This window comes from Procambarus clarkii, chromosome 24, assembly GCF_040958095.1.
Source record: "Procambarus clarkii isolate CNS0578487 chromosome 24, FALCON_Pclarkii_2.0, whole genome shotgun sequence".
Classification (NCBI taxonomy): domain Eukaryota; kingdom Metazoa; phylum Arthropoda; class Malacostraca; order Decapoda; family Cambaridae; genus Procambarus; species Procambarus clarkii.
The window spans coordinates 33081675-33105115 of record NC_091173.1 but is presented as its reverse complement, the minus strand read 5'-3'; the positions used below and the strand labels follow the sequence as shown (position 1 = coordinate 33105115).

Below are 23441 nucleotides of genomic sequence, written 5' to 3'. Positions count from 1 at the left end.
TGTGGTCATGCTGGGTTCTTTGAGGTTTTGTCGAGGTGGGCCTTTTGATGCAGTTTTGTGCCTTCTTTGCCTTGCCGGCGTGTGCTCTGCCCACTGGTCGGCGGCTTGTAATTTTCTTTTCAAGTGTATGTGTGTGTGTACGCATGTACATGTGTACACTTAAAAGCGTTATATGACAAAGAGTGCTGGGAAGACGGGACACCATGAGCGTAGCTCTCATCTTGTAACTACAATTAGGTAATTACTGTGTGTGTGCACATGTGTGTCACATACCTTGTGTGTATATGTATGTGTATATACATGATATGTACAGTGGTACCTCGCATAACGATCGCCCCAAAAGACGAACATTTTGGGTAACGAACGGCCCGATCGGCATCAAATCGTCCCGTATGACGAACGCTGGTTTGAGTAACGTCAACACCACATGGTGGGGGTCGCGCTGCTTCTTGCACATTCTTAGACGCCTCCGACGATGCACATAAATTATGTTGTTCTTGTTTAAAGATGCTAATGATGCTGGGATATAAAAGGGTGACTGCTGAGATGTTGCAAAGTATTGACGTTTTTGTAGGAAAATAGAAATGAAATATCTGATATACAACAAATGTCAAAAAGGTTCGTTCGGTGTTCGGCAGGTAGGCTGCTCCATTATAACAATCTTTCTTTGTTTCAAATGTGTTCCATTTGTTTTGTATTTGTCATTTACGTCTCAATAATGGAGAAGCCTACCTTACATACACTGAATAAACCATTATGACATTTTCCTTTCTTCAAATGTGTTCAATATTTATTTTTCATTTGTCTTATAGCAAAAGGTTCGTTCAGTGGTCGGCAGGTAGGCTGCTCCATGTTTCTTACATACAAAAAACGTAAATAATAAAAAAAAATGAAGAATTTTGAAAACCAGTACAAATGTCAAAAGGTTCGTTCGATGGTCTACAGGTCGGCTGCTCCATGTTTCTTAAATAAAAAAAAAAACGAAAAATAGAAGAACTGTTGAAACAATTTGAAAAATGAACAAATGCCATAAAGGTTTGTTCAGTGTTTGTCGGGTAGGCTGCTCCATTATTGAGACGTAAGTGACAAATACAATACAAATGGAACACATTTGAAACAAAGAAAGATTGTCATAATGGAGCAGCCTACCCAACAAACACTGAACGAACCTTTTGCTATAACGAATTGTTTACTATGAAAGACTAGGGCTGCTGGCTGGGTTAGTACTGCGTGAGCAACCATTTGTGGCACAAGCACCTCTGACTCTCAAACACCTGTCCCACACGGTGTTGAAAGACTGCGCTCAATCGGTGCAATTCAGACCCTATTGTTTGAAGAACATAAGGGTCATAACATTGGTGAAGCTAGGCGCAATAAGGGCTTAAAACAACGGTTGGATGCCAGTGATACAGCACCTATGAGGATGATACAGCGAGCGTATCCAGGTGTAGCTCTGAGCCCCACCCTTGCCATCTCGAATTTATATAGATGATACATAGATGAATCGTTTTCTGCGTTCACCGATGATGCATCTGATACAAGTAGCATAGATGAACAGTCTTAGCGGCTTCCATGGTGGTGTTGTTCATTGATATTTTCAAGAATACCTGAATCTCTTCCTGACTGATGGACACTCTTTGAGGCTAGCTGAATCTCTTCCTGACTGATGGACACTCTTTGAGGCTAGCTGAATCTCTTCCTGTGATTCCTTACAAAGCGATCTTTTCAAGACTACCTTACAAATTGAGCTTTTCCTTTAATCGTTTCAATACTACCTTATGCTTTACAAGCTTGGCTACATACCACCTACAAGTACTAAAGCCAAGGGTGCACATGAGTGTGTTATTTGCAAGCACACAGAACGATGAAACAGGAAACAAAAATCTATCTGTAGCTGGTGCAAGGAGAGCAAAGTCGCACTGTGTACCATGGACTACTACTTTGACTATTATGCACCTCCAAAGTACTGTGTAATACAGTGTGTTACTGTGTAAATAGTATGTGAACCTGTACATATTGTAATTTTAGTGAATTTTTACCACGTAATATTGTGACAATAAACATTTATTGTGGACACATTACTGACACATGTATCACAGTTCCATGGAAAATTATGAACATTCTACTGTATACATATTGTAAAGGTCACAAATATGCATCATATACGATAAAAGAAACAAATAAAACCGCATTGGAAATGCATAGAAAATATATTTGTGGCAACACGCGGTGCTTGAATGGCCTGCGCGACCGTGTCTGGGAGCTTCACACACGGGCGACCAGGCCCTGATGACGTCACAGCGCACCTTGTCCACGCCCTCACAGCCAAAGTAAGTGGAATTTGGTAGTTATTTTTACATAGACATGTTCAGGGACAGTAATTTATCATTTTGCAAAGAAAAATGATATTTTGGGGAACATTTGATGTCATGCACACTGGGGGAATTTCACAATAAACACAGTGCATCACACTGGTTACTTGGGGGGACACTCGTTTTGTATGACGTCCGTTTCACATGACGAACATGGAACGGATTAAATTCGTTATGCGAGGTACCACTGTATATAGGTGTATGTGTACTTTTTCTTTCAGAATGGGCTCTGTTCCCGTCTCTGTTGACGGGGCACTGGGGGAGCAGCTTGCTCTGTTGACTCTCGTATGGTCCTGCTGTTGGTGGGCGCTTTTGGTTGTCTTCCGGCCTCTGATGGCAGCGGTGGACGGCTTCTTCCCCTTTGGGGGGTTCAGAGCTGGCGGGGTGGGCTTCTTCCCCTGCACTTCGTCATGTCATCTTGGTGGGGTGCGTTGGTTGTTGTTGATCTGCCCCATCCTTCTGGGGTTCCCGTCTGCTCTTTGCAGACATGGGCCTTCGAATCTGCGGTTCTTCTGGACTTCTTCAGTCTGCGCCCTGGTTTCTATGCCCTCCTCGGAGGACTGTTGTCTCCTATCCGGCTTCTGTTGGGGCCGGGTGCCTGGATGGTGGCCCTGGACCTCCAGGTCAATTATTGGCACTTGGTGTATTTTTGCATCTTTACCGGATCTTGGTGCCCTGTCTGAGTCTGCTAGAGATTCGGTGTCTGGCCTACCTCGACGACTGGCTGGTGTGGGCTCCCAGTCGGTTCGCTTGTCTGCTAGCCGGGGGTGTGCTTCTTTTCAGATCGCCGGGTTTGGTTTCCTGGTGATCTGGAGGCCATTCCATCTGTTTCCGTCCCGGGTTCGGACCTGGGCCTTGATTAGGGCTATTGGGCCATTCCTTGTCTTTCCCTCCAGAAGTGTTACTGCGGTTGTGGTCCCGTCTTTGGCTGTTCGTGAGGGGGTCCCGGGTTGCTCGAGCGGTTGTACGGGAGTCTGAATTTCGACGTGCTGGTCTGCCCGCAGGGTCTGGATTGGCTTCGGCGTCTGTTTGGTTCCTTCCGAGACTCCCCTTCCGCCTCTTGCAATCGTTGGGTTCGTTCCTCCGGAAATCTTGTGTTGGTGCTGCATAACCAGCTTCCTCTTTGGGGTTTTCGGGGTTCCGTGCCTTGGCACCTCCCCGAGCCTTTGTTCGATGTGTTCACAGACGGGTCATCTCTCGGCTGGGGCTTTGTGATTAGTGCTCACCAGGTCGGCCGGGGATGATGGAGTCTGTCCGTTCGTCGGGCTCACAGCACAGTTCGGGAGTTCGTGGCTGTCTGGTTTGCGCTTCGGAGGGTTTGGGTCACTCAGTGCTCTACCATTCAGCTCCATTCGGACTGTTCTCTGGCGGTTCTTGCCAGTATCACAGGGTTTCTCTTAGGTGTTGACCTTTGGGGTTGGTTCCTTGGAGTGGCTCGTTTGGTGGATTCTCGGGGTTTGGCTAACTGTGAGTTTCATGTCTGGGGTGTGCCCTGCATCCTGGCGGACAGCTGTCTCGGTTCATTCCTCTGTTTGCAGATTGGCCAGTCGTCGCCAACTCGTTTCGTTGGCTCTGCCGGATGTATGGACTCCTGGCCATGGACGTTCTTCGAGTTGGCGTGGTCTAGGCATCGCCCATTTTATGTGGCGCCCTTACCCGCCTGTGAGGTGTTCACGTTGGATGCTTTTCGGCAGGACTGGTCGAGGTGGGGGTACCTGTTCCTCTTCTCCCGGTCCAGTTGTTGCTTCGGGTTCTGGCTCAGTTGCAGCCCATTCCCACGAGAGCAGTCCTTATGGTTCCTTGGTGGCCAGCCCAGCTTCTTTTCAGACGCTGCTTGATAAGTGTCCGAACCCGGGGCGTTTTCCCACGGCTCCACCTCTTTCAGCAGGTCGGATCGGTCCTGTACGTGACTGGTTCGGCCTGCTCCTCGGCTCTTCGTGTCTGGTATTTTGATGCGGGTATCACCATCTCTGTGGTGTTCAGGTGGCCTTGTTGACGGTGTCCCACCTGCGAGCTTCGTCTTGGCGACAGTATGACGTTCCTGGTGTTTCTATGCACTTTTTCTTGCTCTTTGTCCGTTGTCTTCTCTTCGTAGCGGGTTGTCTTGTCCTTTCTTGGGTTTTTCTGGACTACAGTTATTTGACGTTTTCTTACTGTTGCCTCGTTTTATGCGGTGCTGGCGGAGCCGCTCCGGCTTGCGTTTAGGGTGGACGTCACATCTGCCCCGTTTCGTACGCTTTCTCGTGTTTTGTTTCACCTCCGGCCTGCTTATGCATCCCCTGCGCTGTCCTGGTCCTTGATCAGGGCGCCTTCTTCTTCTCCTCAGTTTGTTGTAGTCCCTTCGGTTCAGGTTTCTGCTCCTTGGTACTGGCAGTAGATTTGTACGTGTGCAGCCTTTCTCTGTCCTGGCGACGGTTGAGACGGCTGGTTTCCGGAGGGTTTCCTGGATTATTGATGCTTGACTGGTTTGGCCGGGGGTGCGTCCTGTGTTGTCTGGTTGCGTTTTTGCCGTTACCTGCGTACCGTGTCTGGGGATGCGCTTTGGTTTGATCCGGTTCCCCTCGTTCCCTGTTTCGAGGCTCGGGTCTCCCAGGTTGTCCGCAGAGTTTTTCAGTCTTCCAGCCTACGGTCTGTTTTTGCGCCCGTGCTGTTCGGACGTTTGCAGCTTTTGCTGCTGTATTGTTGACGTCTAGGGCTCTTTTTGGGCGCAGGGAATCGAGGGTCGCACAGGTTCTTGGCCGCCCAATCTTCATGCGCGTCTGCTCCTGTGCGTTCTTGTTGCCTTGGGTCGCAGGTTGCATCCTGTTGTCTCGGCTTTGCGTCGCGGAGTTTGTGGCGGCTGCCTCCGGGTTAGCCCTTTCTTTTCCTTCTCTTTGGGTATGAAGCTCCAGGGAGCCATAGGGGCTCCCCACAGAAAACCAGCGTTGAATGTAATGAAACGCTATTTTCTGGGTGAGCCCCAGAGGCTTCCTGGCAACCCTCCCTCCAACCGGTCGGCGTTTTTTTCGCGTTGGTTGAAGCTTAGCTTCTAAACTGAAGCTTGGCAGCCGGCGCGGTATGTCCGGGGCTCCCCCCCCCCCCTCCCCCTCTCTGGGCAGGGAGGGCTGCACGAATGATCAGCGCGGCAGTAAAGTTTGATGTTTGCTTGTTTCCTTGGGAGTGTAGGGAGTTTCTACCTCTCTGTTTATTTTTTTGTTTTAGTTTTTTACCATGTGGGGTGTGTTTTGTTATGCCTACCTTTCTGGGTGCCTAACCCCGGCTGATGGCAGATAAGGAAAACCCCAACCACAAAGGGGTTTTCCAGGGCCATTGCTCCCTGAAACCTCTCTGAAGGGGCCAGGTTCTGGCGCTGGTCCCTAGTAGGTCTGAACTCCTTAGCTAATGCCCCGGTCTAATATAACATACATTAGCCCGATAAGCTCCAGGGAGCCTCCGGGCCTCACCCAGAAAATGGCCTTTCATTACATTCAACGCTGTTTTTTTTTCGCTGTACTTTCCAAGTGGTTTTACCCAGTTATGAGGTTGGTCTTAGATCCTAATGCTCCGCTTGTCTAGACGAGTACACCAGATTGTGGTTGTGTTGTAAGGTAGGCCCTTAACAAGCCCAGAGGCCTGGTGGTTTTGTGGCTGAAGCATAAGAAGCAATGCTCCAGGGAGCCACTGAGGGAGCCCAGAAAAGGGGGTTTCATTATATTTAATATGCAGTACTTGATTTTGTCTGGGTTTCAGATTGATCTCTGAGCTCTAAGCTGCCGTACCCTAGCACCCGGTCTTCAAGAGTGGGTCTCAAGATCTGTGAGCTCCAAGCTGCCGTGTCCAAGCTCCCAGTCTTCAAGAGTGGGTCTCAAAAATTCTTCTGAATCTGCCAAAGGCAATTATGAACTAGTGCTTACCTGAGCCTGGGAAACCACCAAGAGAATCCTCACACACAACTCTAACCATTCAATGTGTACCTTTCTCAACATATTCAACAAATTTCAACAATGAAGAAAAGACTAAGTAATAAGTTATCCAAGTCAATTAATTAACTGAATCACATTTTCTGAACCAACCTGAGGAGCTGCAGCAGCTTCGTGATGACTGTGCACAGAAAATGTAAGTGTAGACGGAACAGGATTCAGTGATATAGAAAATTTATCCACGGACATAGAGAGAAGAGCTGTTAACCGGTGAACTGTGTGTGGAAGGATAGGCCCTGATATCTCCATACTGTGTTGAACATCACCATCCTGACGAACCATGCCACCTTTTACCTTTTATGAATACAAAATAGGTTTTAGTGTTTCAATAATTATATTTTTTTATGAAAATATTAAAAATAAGCATATCTTTACCTTTTGTGTTGCCCCAAATAATTCTATAGTCTCACCTCATTCTATAGGAATGCCCATTTGACACTAGACACTTCTTGTCAATCATTTTCCATGTTTGGAAAAAATCCAGTCCTTTAGTTTCCACCCAGGGCCTTAGTAAAACTATGTGGATCTTGTCTGGGACATTACCCTCCACTTACTGAATACGCATTGAAGTAAATGAGTTTTTTTTTTTCTATGTATGCAGACCATCAGCTGGGTATAACCACAGTACCTTATTTAACATTATATGAATATATATTATATATGCTGTTGAATATGACCGAAAGGGTAAGATTAATAATTCTAACACGAATCTTCTCAATATTTCTTACGTTTTTCTTCACTGTCGAGGGTAATTGAAAAATTAACTCTCCAAAATTTATTTTTTACATTTATATTTTTGGTCTGACGCCTAAAAGCGTTTTGTAAGGGCTTCTTACATTCTCAAAGACTGGTTTACATATATCATACATCATGCTTAAATTTGTTTTGGGTGAGGTGATATGACAAAAGTTTTGGGTGAGGTGGGTATAAATTGGGTATGAAAACATAAGAATGGAAGTAACTACAGAAGGCCTATTCGTCCATACTTTCTCTTACTGCTCCTATGTTGGTTCGGGGTCTTGAAGTGGGTAGAATAAAGTTATGTGTTAATTGGCTGTTGATTGCTGGTGTTGACTTTTCGATGTCTGTAGAGTTTTTCATGAGTAGGTTGGCCATTTTTTTGGTTTTGTAGTAAACTGTCAATTGCATTTTCTGATTTTTGTCTGTAGAGATAATGTTCCTATTAATAATATCTTTCAGGACACTTTCCTCCGTTTTATGAGCCATCGAAAAGAAGTTCCTGTAAAACAGTCTAATAGGGGATACAAGTGTTGTGCTAGTTGACTCTTCATAGGTTGCATGGCGTTTCACCTTTCTTTTTATGACGTCTTCAACATAACCGTTAGAGAAGCCATTGTTGACTAGGACCTGCCTTACCCTACAGAGTTCTTTATCGACTTACTTCCATCCTGAGTTGTGACTGAGAGCCCAGTCAACATAAGCGTTGACAACACTCCTCTTGTACCTGTCTGGACAGTCACTATTGGCACTGAGGCACATTCCTATGTTTGTTTCCTTAGTGTAGACTGCTGTGTGGAAACCTCCATTCTTTTCCATGACTGTTACATCTAGAAAGGGCAGCTTCCCATTATTCTATATCTCGTAAGTTAAACTTAATACCGAATTCTGCTCAAATACCTCCTTCAGCTGCTGCAGACGTCTGACATCAGGTACCTACATAAAAATGTCGTCAACATACCTGCAGTATATGGCGGGTTTCAAGTTCATGTCAACTAAGACCCTCTGCTCTATGGTACCCATGTAGAAGTTCGCAAACAGGACACCTTGGGGAGAACCCATGGCAACCCAATCTACTTGCTTATATATATGTGCCCATCTGGACTCAAGAAGGGTGCCTCTTTAGGGCAGGCTCGGGTCTCCCAGGTCATCCGCAGGGTTATTAAGTCTGCCAGCATGCGGTCTATCCTTGCGCCAGTGCTATTCGAAAGTTTGCAGCTTTTGCTGCCGTGTTTGGTAACATGTCTTGGGCTCATTTCGGGCACGGGGATTTGGAGGTCGCACAAGTTCCTGGTCGCCCATTATTTTGTGAGCGTGTCTACTCCTGGGCGTTCTTGTGTTGCTTTGGGTCACAGGCTGCATCCTGTTGAGGAGTTTGGGGCGGCCGCCTCCCGGGTCAGCCCTTTCTTTTCCTTCTCTTTGGGTATGTAGCTCCAGGGAGCCATAGGGGCTCCTCTCAGAAAACCAGCTTTGAATGTAATGAAACCCCATTTTCTGGGTGAGCCCCAGAGGCTCCCTGGCAACCCTCCCTCCTACCAGTCGGCATTTTTTTCGCATTTGTTGAAGCTTAGCTGCTGAACTGGAGTGGTATGCAGCCGGCACAGTGAGGTCCAGGGCCCCCCTACCCCCTCTTGGGAAGGGGAGGGCTGCGCGGACGAGCGGCGCGGCAGTAGAATGTTACATTTGCTTGTTGGCTTGTTTCCTAGGGATTGTAGGGAGTTCTACCTCTCTGTTCGGTTTTTGTTGTTAGTTTCTTACCATGTTTCTAAGTCACCGGAGGCAAACCTAAGTCACTGGAGGCAAACCCTAAGCAGTTTAAAGACCAACTAATGAAAATAGAACACTGCTTGGAAAACGTCACAAATCCAGCCCCGAACATCATTCTGCTTGGGGACTTCAACCTACGGCACCTGAAATGGAAGCACCTGGCTAATGCAGTAATATCAGAAGGAATACCAGGAAGTAGCCTAAATGAACAGGCACATGCAAATGACCTGCTACAGATGTGCGACAGGTTTGCATTAACCCTTAAACTGCGCATGGCGTATATATACGCCCTGAGTAACATGTCCCATGGTGCGCATGGCGTATATATACGCCATAGGGTGCCAGGCCTGATTCAAATGGCCCGCGGCTACACGGGGTTCACAGTAGCTTCCTCAGGGCTCTTGTAAACAGATGCCATTTAAAAAAAAAATCGTGGGCAATATTCTCAGGTGTGAGAGGCACAGTACTGTTGGAGCAACCAAGGCCGGCGCACGCAGCATGAGCGAACAGCATTGATGTTCAGCTTGTGACCACAGCATCGCCGAAAAATGTCAAAATAAATATATAATTGTTATTATTTAGCGATGACAATATTACAGATGACCAATGACTGTGATATAAATAACCAGGGTTGTGATAATAGCAGGATTGTTGTAATAATTAGCGCTGTGGGAGGAGTGATGCTGAGAGACGGAGGGAGACAGCATCGTTTACTGACTGTGTGGCCACCTGTTATTGTTTGCATTCACCAAACCAGGTCAGTGGTTCTCTATGGTGAACACAAATGTAGATACTTATATATAATGTGTGTATTAGTGTAATAACAGCAAAAGGATTATGCTGGGAGGCGCCATATGGGTGACGGAGGTGACGTCGTCTGCACGATTTGTCTAGCTGTTTAGAGGGTGGCCACTATGCTCTTTGGGCGCACTACAAGCTTAGGTGTACAGTTACCGTGCATAAAACATGTAGATATTTATATATAATATGTGTATATAGGGTAATAACACTGAAAACAGTATTGTTGGGGGAGAAAGTTTAGTGCGTGTGACCTTGAAAGAGTGAGGGAGCCGCCATCTGTGTATAGCGACGACTCTTAGTGCCTGAACTAACTATATCAGCTTAGCTGTACAGTTGTGGTGAACAAAATATACACATACTTATATATAACGTCTGTATATAGTGTAATAACACCACAACTGGTATTGTTGGGGGAGAAAGTTTAGTGCGTGTGTTGAGGGAGTGGCAGCGAGTGGCTGGCTGGTGTGTGGCGGTAACTCCTCGTTGCTTTTCGACTCTCAATACCAACTTAGTGGTTCGTTATGGTGACAAAACATGCCAATACTTATATATAACCTGTGTATAGAGGGTAATAGCAGCAAAACTATTTGTTTATAGTTTTATAAACATAATAATTGAATCACTAATATGCACATCATACTTTTGAGTATAGCGATTATTAACCACTTTTATTATATAAATATATTACAATACACACTATTGAATAATATTACTGCAAAAAAACTAAGAAAAAATCAATCGGAGACATTGAAACAATTAGGTAATAATATCTTTGTGGCAACTCCCATCTGTCAACACGGGTGACGCTGACCGGGTCTGACGACCGCTCTGTCAATGCCCACTTTTTGCCAGACTTCCTCGGTCAATTGCGCCCAAAATATGTCACCTACGATTTTTTTTTATTTTTTCCGTGCTCAGGGGACACAAATTAACATGTTTAGAAGACGAAAAAAAAATTTTGATTTTTTTTTTTTCTTGCGCACAGGGGTGTAAATGTCCCAAGAACCCCTGAGCAGTGTAAGGGTTAAACCAGCAAATGGTAGAACCAACTAGGAAGGAGAACACGCTGGACCTCATTTTCACCAATAATGATGAATTGGTCAGGAACATAATGATTACATGTTACCATTTCCACTACACATAGTGGTAGAAATGGCCCCTATGCCCGTCCATTTTTATTTTTTTGATGGACGGGCATAAGCGCAGGGGGGGGGGGTTATCCATATTTCTGCATGGACGGTCATAGCATAGGGGGTATTCTCTATTTTTATGCAGACAGACGGGCATAGCATAGGGTGTTTTTCGATTTGTTTTCAATGCAGGAACAATAGCCCATGGGGTCTTTTCATATTTTCATATCATTTATCAATCTCACCTTTGAATCATATATTATTTTCCCAAAATGTTGATTAAATGGTAGCTTCCTAGTCCCTGCCATTTCGCTCAAGGGGATTAAAAGGCCGGCTCCTGGCGCACCCAAATTCTGTTACCCCGGTGACCCAGCACAGACATTGCTAATGGTCAATGATGTCACCCCGTCTTCATCTTCCTTGAATAAGTATGTGTTACGACCCTGGGTTCCTCAAGTGGAAACCAGAGGTCAAATTGAACTAAATAAGCTACGTTAGATTAGCAAGACGCAAGTCGACGTGTCTTTGTTCGTATCTTCCCTGCCAAACGTAGGACGAATCTTGTTGCTCACAAGCATTCAGACTCTTGAGCTTGTTGTGGATTAAGTATAACATTGTTATAAGATTAACTACCCTGAGAACGAGTAAAGTAACAATATGTTGCATAGGGGAAGATTTTTAATGTGTTTAGCTGCACGATCAATTAGGCTCCTCCCGGCACCACAATGCGGGAGCCCTGAGCTGGTCGCTGGAAACTTGCTGCTCTGTTGGCGTTCGAGGCGTGAACAGCGGGACTCTGTGGCTGCACCTCTCTCCCCTTCTACCTTTCCTCTTACTTATTTCCCTTACCTTAAGTTAAGTATATGCTGTGTTGTAAGTGTGCCTACTCTGGTAGTAAAGATTGGTGAGACCTGAGGGTAGTATTTGCCAGTGTTTTGGGTATCCCTAAGTGTTGTGTTGTGTTGTATTAGGGTACCACATGGTCTCACTACCCTAAGCTGCTTCAAGCTTCAGTTCTTAACCAGTAGTACTTTACCCTAGCTTGTTCTCAGTGTAAACCTTGTAGACTGCTTATGTGGACCAAGGCTTTTAACGTAAGATAGTGTGGTAAAGTAATTATTATTGTTATTGGTGTGAATGTATATGGGGGGTTGTTAAGGGGTTAATAAATAAGTAAGTTAGTAAAGGAGTATCCATTTTTCCTGTGTAGGAGATCTATGATCAACCTCAAGGCTGACTATTGCTGTAATAAGCCACTACAAGTTATTTCTCTATATTTAGTGGGGGCCGGGCCTTTGAGATCTCCCATATTTGATAACGCTTAATGCTAACTACTGCCCCTACACCCATGTTATACTCTACCCCCCATAGTACAGACTCCCATTTGTAACAGTCTGTTTTCTGTTATAGTGTATTTATTCCCATTTTCAATATTTATAGCAAAGGGGGATTAAAATGCTGCCTTCTGTCAAGCCTAGTGTGCAATGGCGTTAACCATTATAAGCTCATTTTTCACAATAAGGTATTACATACTGTTTCCCATTGTCTAAGATCATTTTATACCTAAGATTTCATATTAACATAAGAAATGAATTACAACCCTGTTACTCAGATCACAACTTAATTGAAGTTCTGACAAGCATGGGGAATAGACCTTCAAAACCAATCCCGATTCTCGGTGGAGGAGATTTCAGTAAATTCAACTTCAATAATAAACAGATAAACTGGGAGCAAATAAACCAGGACTTCACAGAAATAAACTGGGAAGAACGGCTAGAAAATGCAAACCTGAACCAGTGCCTGGAAAAAATAAGCTCAGTAGCACTAGAAATATGTTCAAACCGCATACCCTAAGAAAAAAGAGGAAGAGATGCAGATTGGAATGAGGACGTCGTTCCCTCTATAGGCGAAGAAAACAAATCGCGGAACAACTTGAGAATCGCACCCTATCTCTAGAACGGCAAAGAAGGTTAGGTAGAGAAATAGAAACAATTGAACTCAAGCTACAAGAATCATACAAAACCCAGGAAAGGCAAAGAGAGCAGAAGGCCATCAGTGAAATAGAGAGAAATCTGAAATATTTTTTCTCCTATGCAAAATCAAGATAAAAAACCACATATAGTATCGGGCCCCTGCGAAAGGGAGACGGAACTTTCACCGATGACAACAAAGAAATGAGCGAGTTACTGAGGAAGCAGTACGACTCTGTTTTCAGCGAGCCACTAAACACACTAAAGACTGATAACTCAAATGAATTTTTCATGAATATGATACCAACATTAAATCATATATCTGACATCACCCTATCCCCACTGGATTTTGAAGAAGCCATAAACAGTATGCCTATGCACTCTGCACCAGGCCCGGATTCTTGGAAATCCATATTCATAAAGAACTGTAAAAAACCAACGTTGAATGTAATGAAACGCCATTTTCTGGGTGAGTCCCGGAGGCTTCCCGGAGCTATCCATGGCTGATATGGATACCCCTAACTATTTTGCATCAGTCAATGTGGGTGGAGTTCTAGGCCTACCGGGGACCACGAGCCAGAACCTGGCCCCCTCAGAGAAGCACGGGGAGCAATGGCCCATAGAAATGCACATGTGATTTGGAGCATTCTATATCTGCCATCGACCGGGACAGGCACCCAGAAAGGTAAGCGCCACAAAACAAACCCCTATTCTGGTTAAACAACAAAAATCGACAAACGAGTGGACAGAACTCCCCCAGGAAAACGAACTAACAAGCATGACGTCACGCGAGCCGCATGTCTGCGCAGCTCCCCCCTCCCCAGGAGGGGGAAGGGGGAGCCCCAGACCCCCGCCCCAGTTCTGAGGCTGGATATCAAAACCGTGAAAAAACCCCGCCGACCGGAGGGCGGGAGGGTGCCAGGAGCCTCCGGGACTCACCCAGAAAATGGCGTTTCATTACATTCAACGCTGGTTTTCTGGGGGGAGCCCCTACGGCTCCCCGGAGCTACCTCACCAAAGACTACCTAAGAAAACAAGGGGACATACCCAGGAGGCGGTCGGTGAATCACTCCTCAACACGAAGTCGAGACAATAACCCAAGCAATATCATCCGCCAGAAAAAAGGGAGAACGGCCGCAGACAAAGAAACCTATGACCACGACCATAGGAGCCAAAAACCACTGCGCCTGAGAAGAGCAAGAAGCTCTGCCACACGACCCCCAGAGGCGAATGCCAACACAAAAAGAAAACTGAGGCAAAGCAAACCTGACCCCAAGGAGCCACAACCACCAAGGAGAAGAAAAACAGGAGAGCACCCCGTCCAAAGACCAGGACGACACAGGCAGTGCAGAAGCAGGCCGGAGGTGTAACAACGCATGATACAACCTGTGAACGGCGCAGAAGGAATATCGATACCGAAAGCTAGCAGCAGAAACCAAGGTGCCAGACCCAGGAACGGCCCGAAGCGCCTCTACATCCATCGCAAGCCAACCCCATGAGCCCCAGGAGGGAAAAGAAAACGCAGGACCAAAACGAAAACGCCACAAGTGCGCAAGTCCACCTCCACAAGGGCAGCTGACAGGGAAGGAACTCGCATAAGGAGCCGCCCCGCACCAACATCCCGCAGAAGGGCAGGAGCGAAAAGACTCATTAAGAGGAGCAAAATCGCACCCAGGAAAACTAGTAGCGCCAAGACAGTGTGAAGAGATATTCACAAAAGGAGAAAAAGGCCAACACCCAGAAGCTGCCGGGAAGAGGACCCACAAGCCCTAAAAAGGACCGGAGGGAAGCTCAACCGAATGACAACAGACGCACCAGAAAACGGGAAGGAGCAAAACCGTCCCAAACCTTCGAGAACAAAAAAAGCAAACACAAAGGACCAAGGCACCAAAACCCCATCACACCCGAGACCAAAAGTCATGCAGAAACCCCAAGAAGAGGGGGACATGACGGAGAAGGCCCGTCCCGGAAAAAAGGGGCGAAGATCGTAGAAAAGCACCCACTGACAGGACGGGAACAACGGGCACAATGGACAAGGAAACCGAGCCCAGGGAGGGGCCAACGCCCTCAAAGCACGTGTGGAGATGGGGAATGGAAAACCCTACACCACAAACTGCAAGTCCCACCCCGAGGGGTAGAACACCCTGGCGGGGACCAACGGGGCCTGAGGCCCCTCACATGAGCCCCACCCCTGCCCCGGGAACCCACCCTGCAGGCCCCGGGGCCGAGCTGTCCCCTCAAAGCCTCAGCGTCAAGAAAAACCCTGGGGCAGCCGTGAAAAACACGAAGAAAGGGAGCCCACTAGGCTCTGGAACTTGAATCGAAACCGTAGGATAGGCGAGGGGCGAGACGAAGACCCCAAGCTCATCCCCAGCCAGCACAATGAGGCGAGGACAAGACAGAGAATCCAAGGAACATGGAAAAACCAAGCCCGGCACAGCAAGACCGGCAAGGAAGGAGAGCCCCAGAGGGAGCACGGAAGGGCCGAACATAACGCCACAACCAACCCCGACACGCAGCTGCAGTACCAAAACCGCAGCAAAACGTCGCCACACTCCCCAAGGAAGCGACAGAGAAGATAGATAAATTGTACACGAGTGGCACACAAGGGGACACAGGCGGAAACCGAGCACCCAACTGAGCCACAAGGACGGTAGAAGAAACGTGTGCAGTGGAACAGGCAATCAAAGGAACACATTAGGCAGCCCAACATGGGCTGACCCCATACACAGCCCCAAGAGCAGAGATGAGAGTGCTCAAGAAGCACAGAATCCGCCCGACAGGCAAACGACAGGGGAGAGGCGGAAACAAAGCCAGAACCCAACCTGCAAGCACAAGGAGGCGAACACAAAACCTCCGACACAGGAAAACGTACCACCAAACAGCCACCCCCACCATTGCACTGCGGAACAAGGTGGAGGCGGGGCCCCGAACTCAAGCAAGGTTAGACAAGCATAGGAGGGGCAGGAGGAGTACAGGCAGGAACCGCCTCGGAAAGGACAAGAGGCCACCCACAGACACCCGTGAACCGAGGAACACGGTATGTTCTTTTATGTCTTGTTCGCTATTAAAGTATGCATATACATAAATAACATATTAAGGCATAAATACATACTATGTCTATGCATGTGTTACTGTATATGGCCAAAAGGGTTACACAGTACACTGTACAAGGTTCTAGCATGAATTTTCTGTAACTCTTGTGTTCTTCACTTGGAAAAGACGCTGAAAAATTTGCTCTCCAAAGTTCATGTTACAATTTTAGTGGGCCTAATGTGTTTTGCTTAGTATGCCTAAGTGTGCTTTCTGAGATGTCAAGTGCGTGTACTGAATCCTGATAAACCTTGCCCGTCATCACTGCAATTATCTCATTCAATGGCACATTGGTGAGCAGTGACTCAACATCCACATCTCATACGTGAATCCCGATTCCAAATCAGGTGGAGAGAACAAGAGCTGCCCAGTATGGGCTAATAGCCCTGCAGTAGGCACCTCGGGTGATACGGTCCACGTTCACAAGTACGTATGTACACCCATTCCTATTCCCAAAAACAAAAACAGCGTCAGGACGAAGGAGACGCCAAAACCGCACCAACTCACCTGCAGAACATAGGCCCTGAAGGGCCATGACGCAAGCGTTCGAGTTCGTATCCGCCAGAGGAGGCCAGTGCGCCCATGCCGGAGAGGAGGAGGGTAGCAGCGAAGGAGGCTCCCCACCCTAGAACGCAGGGAAAAAACCTCATGAATTCCACACAGCAGCACCCCAGAACACCCCCAACGCAACGGGGCATGGATGGGAAGAAGAAAAGAGCGAGAGGCGAAGCCCCCTGAGAGAAGTGGAGCAGAACACGTGTGCACACCACCCGGAACCAAAACAAACTCCCACGGCGCAAGCGCAGGACGCGAAAGAAAGTAGCCCAACCAGGCGCGAAGTAGCCCAACCAGGCGAGAAGTAGCCCAACAAGGCGAGAAGTAGCCCAATAAAGCGAGAAGTAGCCCAACCGGCTACAAGGAGCCCAAACGGCCACAAAGGAGCCCAAACGGCCACAAAGGAGCCCAAACGGCCACAAAGGAGCCCAAACGGCTACAAAGGAGCCCAAACGGCCACAAAGGAGCCCAAACGGCTACAAAGGAGCCCAAACGGCTACAAGGAGCCCAAACCGCTACAAGGAACCAGTATGGAGGCAAACTTCGGGACACGCAGGAGGAAGCCGCAAAGGCCAACTGCACCGCAGGTGAAGAGATGCGGTTAGCCGAAAACCTCCTGAAGACGGAACCGAAAAAACCACAGGGACACAGAACCGAACCCGGGGAGGAGCAGAACCCAAGCCCAAATCGTACGCAGAGGGGGTAAAGAAAACCCCACTCCCCGTAACAGTAAGCCCCGCTCAGAAGGACGGAAATCCAGGCGGGGCGCAATGGATCCCAAGGCCCCCAAGGCCGCTCCTCCCCAACCCCAGGAGCCTCTGCACCAGGCCCCGGGGTCGAGTCGACCTCCAAAGCCCCGGCCTCACAAGAAAAAGCTGGGGCTGCCGAGAGAGCTGAAAGAGAATGGGGCCCACTGGTCAAAACCCCGGAGCATCGGCCGGAGGAACAGATTCGAATGCCTCCGCAGCTATCCCGGACGGGGCAACCCCCGAAACTGCCCAAGTCTCAGAACCTCTAACCCCGCCCCGACCCCGAAGCCAGCAGATGCGTAGGGGCTGGAAGCAGGAGGGGGAAAAACAAGGGGGGCGTGGAAGGAACCAAGGCCGAAGCAACCAAAACCACCCAAGTCTGGGTCCCTACACAAGCGGGGCAGCATCGGGGCGTCCGGGAAAGCGACAAACCAGAGCGCGTTGCAACATCCTACCCTGCAACGCGCGAGCTGCCTGCACCCCGGGAATTCATCAGCAGACTGGGTGAATGGAGTCACGAACAAGCAACAAAGCTCGCAGGACTCAAGGGTCGAATGTGTCACCGCCCCCAACAGGCAGCATGACGGAGGCAAAAACAAGGAGAGTCACCCTGAGACAAAGGGACAGAGCAACCCTCAACTTGCACAAAGCGAGAGGGGATGCAAGGATCTCCACTATCGGACTCGAGAGCCCCCGGGGGGTTTCCCAGGGCTCCTAGACTGGGTCTGCTAAGGGTTATCCCAGGCAGGGCACTGCTAACCGGCGCCCCAAACTACCAAGCATACTGCTAAAGCTGAACCCACGGGACGTGTCCACTCACGAGGGCAAAGCAGGGGGTGCCACCACACAAACGAACCTAATATAAGGGGGGGGGGGGGGAAACACAAGGAAGACCCCCCTACCAGGCAAAAACAAAAATAAAAGAAAAAACCACACAAGTGGACAACGTACCCAGAGGGAACAGAGCCGGCCGCTGTCATAGGTGAAAACTAGCTACGCAGTACCCTGCGCCCCACCAGTGCGATAACTACCACTTACCCCAAGGTAAACAAGGGAGTGAAACCCCCAAACCTTCGGGGCGGCCAAATGCCAAGCAGCGAAAAGCCAACAGAGGTAGACCCAAGGTGACTTGTGGAAGGCAACCCCAAGCCCCAAGGGCGGTACTTACAGGGCACTCAGGGAAGGTGACCCTAAGCACATGCAGCCCGAGTACCTGAGAATACTACTCCCAGCTCACACGACCACCGTAAGAGCAGCACTGCAAACAAGTCACAGCACTGAGACAAGACTGGAGCTGGAGCCACCCGACCGTGCATGATCCCATCAGCCGAGGAACTGGGGCGGGGATCGCCGGCGCGGGGGTCTGGGGCTCCCCCTTCCCCCTGCCGGGGAGGGGGGAGCTGCGCAGACATGCGGCTCGCGTGACGTCATACTTGTTAGTTCGTTTTCCTGGGGGAGTTCTGTCCACTCGTTTGTCGATTTTTGTTGTTTAACCAGAATAGGGGTTTGTTTTGTGGCGCTTACCTTTCTGGGTGCCTGTCCCGGTCGATGGCAGATATAGAATGCTCCAAATCACATGTGCATTTCTATGGTCCATTGCTCCCCGTGCCTCTCTGAGGGGGCCAGGTTCTGGCTCGTGGTCCCCGGTAGGCCTAGAACTCCACCCACATCGACTGATGCAAAATAGTTAGGGTATCCATATCAGCCATGGATAGCTCCGGGGAGCCGTAGGGGCTCCCCCCAGAAAATAATTAAAACTAAATGGGTAGAACACCTGGAGAGAAATGATATAATATCAGACAGACAGTATGGTTTTCGATCTGGAAGATCCTGTGTATCGAATTTACTGTTTCTATGATCGAGCAACAGAGATATTACAGGAAAGAGATGGTTGGGTTGACTGCATCTATCTGGACCTAAAAAAGGCTTTCGACAGAGTTCCACATAAGAGGTTGTTCTGGAAATTGGAAAATATTGGAGGGGTGACAAGTAAGCTTCTAACATGGATGAAAAATTTTCTGACTGATAGAAAAATGAGGGCAGTGATCAGAGGCAATGTATCAGACTGGAGAAATGTCACAAGTGGAGTACCACAGGGTTCAGTTCTTGCACCAGTGATGTTTATTGTCTACATAAATGATCTACCAGTTGGTATACAGAATTATATGAACATGTTTGCTGATGATGCTAAGATAATAGGAAGGATAAGAAACTTAGATGATTGTTATGCCCTTCAAGATGACCTGGAAAAAATAAGTATATGGAGCACCACTTGGCAAATGAAATTTAATGTTAATAAATGTCATGTTATGGAATGTGGAATAGGAGAACATAGACCACACACAACCTATATATTATGTGAGAAATCTTTAAAGAATTCTGATAAAGAAAGAGATCTAGGGGTGGTTCTAGATAGAAAACTATCACCTGAGGACCACATAAAGAATATTGTGTGAGGAGCCTATGTCACGCTTTCTAACTTCAGAATTGCTTTTAATTTAACACTTTCGCGTTCCACAGACTGACTATCTCGTCACTCATTTTTCTACTGAATGTGTTCCAACGACGCAGTACTGAGTCACTCATTAAAATATTTTTTTTAAAATTTTAATTTTATCAGATCAGGTAGTGGTTTTAAAATAAGCGCCTTTAGATTGCACACAATTTGATACCAAAATCAAAGATATAACATGAAACTTGATGTCCAAACACTTGAAATATTATAAATAGGCTTTTGGTCCAAATATTAAAATATTTGTTAAAATTCTATTTATTGTCCTATTATCTTGGGACTAGTTTTAAAATGCGCGCCTTTTTATTGCGAACAATTTGATACCAAAATGAAAGATGTAACACAAATATTTATGTCAGAACACTGGAAAGATATAAATAAATTTGTGATGATGAGCGTCCAGAATTAAAATATTTGTTAAAAATCCAGTTATTGCTCTATTATTCTGGGACTAGTTTTAAAATACTCACCTTTTTATTGCGAACAATTTGATACCAAAACGAGCGACGTAGCACGAAATTTGATGTTATCAAATTGAACGAGTTGAACATTAGGTTGCAATGTACAAAATGGTGCTCGTTCACGGGCAACTTTAGGCTTTTCTGCGGGGGAGGCACTCCAGCCTTTTGTACATTTTATTCATACACATCTGTAGGGAATTTAATTGCGAACACAATGATACCAAAACGAGCGACGTAGCACGAGAATTAAGGTAAAAAAATGGAACGAGAATGCACATGTTACTGATTTTGTGCGTTTTTGCCGACTTTACGCTTTGCTGTTGGGAGTCACACTAGGCTTTTGGACATTATATTTATACACACCTGTAGAGAATTTAATTGCGAACACAATGATACCAAAACGAGCGACGTAGCACGAGAATTAAGGTGAGAAAGCTGGAACGAGTATACACATTTGGGTGTCACCGCGCGCTTACCCGCACGCCGAGGCACATGACCCCCCTGTCAACCGCGCGTTTCCACGGAGCGCGAAAGTGTAAATACATGGATGGCGATATACTAAAGAAATTGTTCACGACTTTTGTTAGGCCAAAGCTAGAATATGCAGCGGTTGTGTGGTGCCCATATCTTAAGAAGCACATGAACAAACTGGAAAAGGTGCAAAGACATGCTACTAAGTGGCTCCCAGAACTGAAGGGCAAGAGCTACGAGGAGAGGTTAGAGGCATTAAATATGCCAAAAATAGAAGACAGAAGAAAAAGAGGTGATATGATCACTACATACAAAATAGTAACAAGAATTGATAAAATTGATAGGGAAGATTTCCTGAGACCTGGAACTTTAAGAACAAGAGGTCATAGATTTAAACTAACGAAACACAGATGCCAGAGAAATATAAGAAAATTCACTTTTGCAAATAGAGTGGTAGATGGTTGGAACAAGTTAGGTGAGAAGATGGTGGAGGCCAAGACCGTCAGTAGTTTCAAAGCGTTATATGACAAAGAGTGCTGGGAAGACGGGACACCATGAGCGTAGCTCTCATCCTGTAACTACACTTAGGTAATTACCAGTGACAGAATTGAACTCTACTGACATGAGGAGTCAGACAACCTGATGGTGCTGCCACCTGGTGGTGGTTAGCTGGAACTTGGGTATTTGACCTAAATGCTGGATGGATTATTTGCATTGTCATTTGCTGATTCATTACTTTTCTTTTTGGAAACATTGGAGTTGTGTGTTTTGCTTGTCTTACTTTCTGGCTGTTTCCTTGAGAGGAGGATGATAACGTCCCTGTGGCTCTGTGAGGGAGGACCACGTTTTGGCTCTGCTCTCTCAGAGGCCATTAAGGAGTCCTAAAGCTCATGTCACTTGTATGTGTAGAATTATCCCAGTGAGCTAGTCTCACCCCCACCCCACCTGCCACCTACCTCCTTTTTTATACTTCGTCAATGGCAATGTAACAATAGCCGACCAACATTAACTAGTCAGCTACATTAACCACTTAACTGCGCCAACCGAGTATTCTCGGTCGATGGGAAACTGCGCCAACCGAGAAAACTCTTTGATTTTTTGGTACCAATTCTAGATGTGTACGAGGTTGGTTGTGTACGAAATGGACTCTTAGGACCTCCAGTGAGAGGCAGCCATCTTGGAAAAAAATCCCAGAATGCCCTAGGGCTGCTGGCTGGGTTAGTACTGAATGAGCAACCATGGGTGGCGCACGCGCCTCTGGCTCCCAAACACCTGTCCGACACGGTGTTGAAAGATGATGCTTTGTCGGTGAAATTCAAACCTTATTGTTTGAAGAACATAAGGGTCATAATATTGGTGAAGCTAGGTGCAATAAGGACCTAACACAAAGGTCAGATGCAAGTGATACAGCACCTATGAGGACGATACAGCGAGCGTATCCAGTTGTAGCTCTGAGTGTCACCCTTGCAATCCTATGCTATCTACAATTTATTTAGATGACACATAGATGAATCGTTTTCTGCGTTCAGTGATGATGTATCTGATACAAGTACCATAGATGAACAGTGTTAGCAGCTTCCATGGTGGTGTTTTTCATAGATATTTTCAAGAATACCTGAATCTCTTCCTGACTAATGGACACTCTTTGAGGCTAGCTGAATCTCTCTCTGACTGACGGACACTCTTGAGGTAAGCTGAATCTCTTCCTGTGTGGGACCATACAAAGCGATCTTTTCAAGACTACCTTACAAATTGATCTTTTCCTATAATCTTTTCAATACTACCTTATGCTTTACAAGCTTAGCTACATACAACCTACAAGTTCTAAAGCCAAGGGTGTACGTGAGTGCATTATTTGCAAGCACACAGAATGAAGAAAAAGGAAGCAAAAATTTATCTGTACCTGGTGCACCGAGAGCGAAGTCGCTCTGTGTGCCATGGGCTACTTCGTCGATTATTACTTACTTCCGAAGTACTGAGAGTGCAATACAGTGTGTTACTGTGTAAATAGTTTGTGAAACTGTACATATTTTAATTTTAGTGAATTTTTAGCAGGTAATATTGCGACAATAAACATTCATTGTGGACACATTACTGACACATGTATCACAGTTCCATGGATATTCCATACAGTTCTACTGTATACATACTGTAAAGGACACAAATATGCATCATATATGATAAAAAACAAACAAAACCGCATTGGAAATACATGAAACAAATAATTGAAAATATATTTGTAGCAACACCCGGTGCTTGAATGGCCCGCGCGACCGTGTCTGGGCGAGTCACGCACGGGTGACCAGGCCCTGATGACGTCACAGCGCACCTTGTCCACGTCCCTACAGCCAAAGTAAGTGGCATTTGGCATTTATTTTTACATAGACATGTTCAGGGAAGGGAATTTATCATTTTACGAAGGAAAAATAATTTTGGGGGAACACTTTATTTCATGAGCACCGGGGGAATTTCACAATAAACTCGGCGCAGCACCGTGGTTAATGTATCGTACAAAATATTGAACCCATGCTAAAACTTTCAATAGTACTGAAAAATATTTCTTGTACAATCTCTAATTTATTTGTTTAGTCTAAAATATGTATTAATTCAAACTGCAAATAGTTCTCCAGTCAGATGTTGCACAATAATGCCATAATTTTATACAAACTAGTAGCATCCCATCAAACACACAACGAAACTACCATGTTGCTGCAACATTTGAACAAGTTGCAACATCTTCTAACATGTTGTAACAACTTTTGAACACGTCATAAAAACATAACATGATGTAACAACTTTGTAACCAGTTGTAAGATGGTAACAATCGGGAGCGTTACGTTGTGTATTTGCAGGGATGCAGAGT

General features: G+C 46.5%; 1 protein-coding gene across 4 annotated transcripts in view; it reads right to left on the bottom strand.

Moving 5' to 3' along the window:
- hd (humpty dumpty) overlaps positions 1-23441 on the bottom strand; it is a 305418-nt gene that overhangs the window by 32648 nt on the left and 249329 nt on the right. For 3 of the 4 annotated variants that reach the window (XM_069330781.1, XM_069330783.1, XM_069330782.1), the window contains one exon: positions 6425-6625. The exons of the other annotated variant lie outside the window; for it this stretch is intronic. In XM_069330781.1, coding sequence (XP_069186882.1) covers positions 6425-6625 — 201 coding nt within the window. The remainder of the gene's footprint in view (positions 1-6424; positions 6626-23441) is intronic. 4 annotated transcript variants of the gene reach the window in all.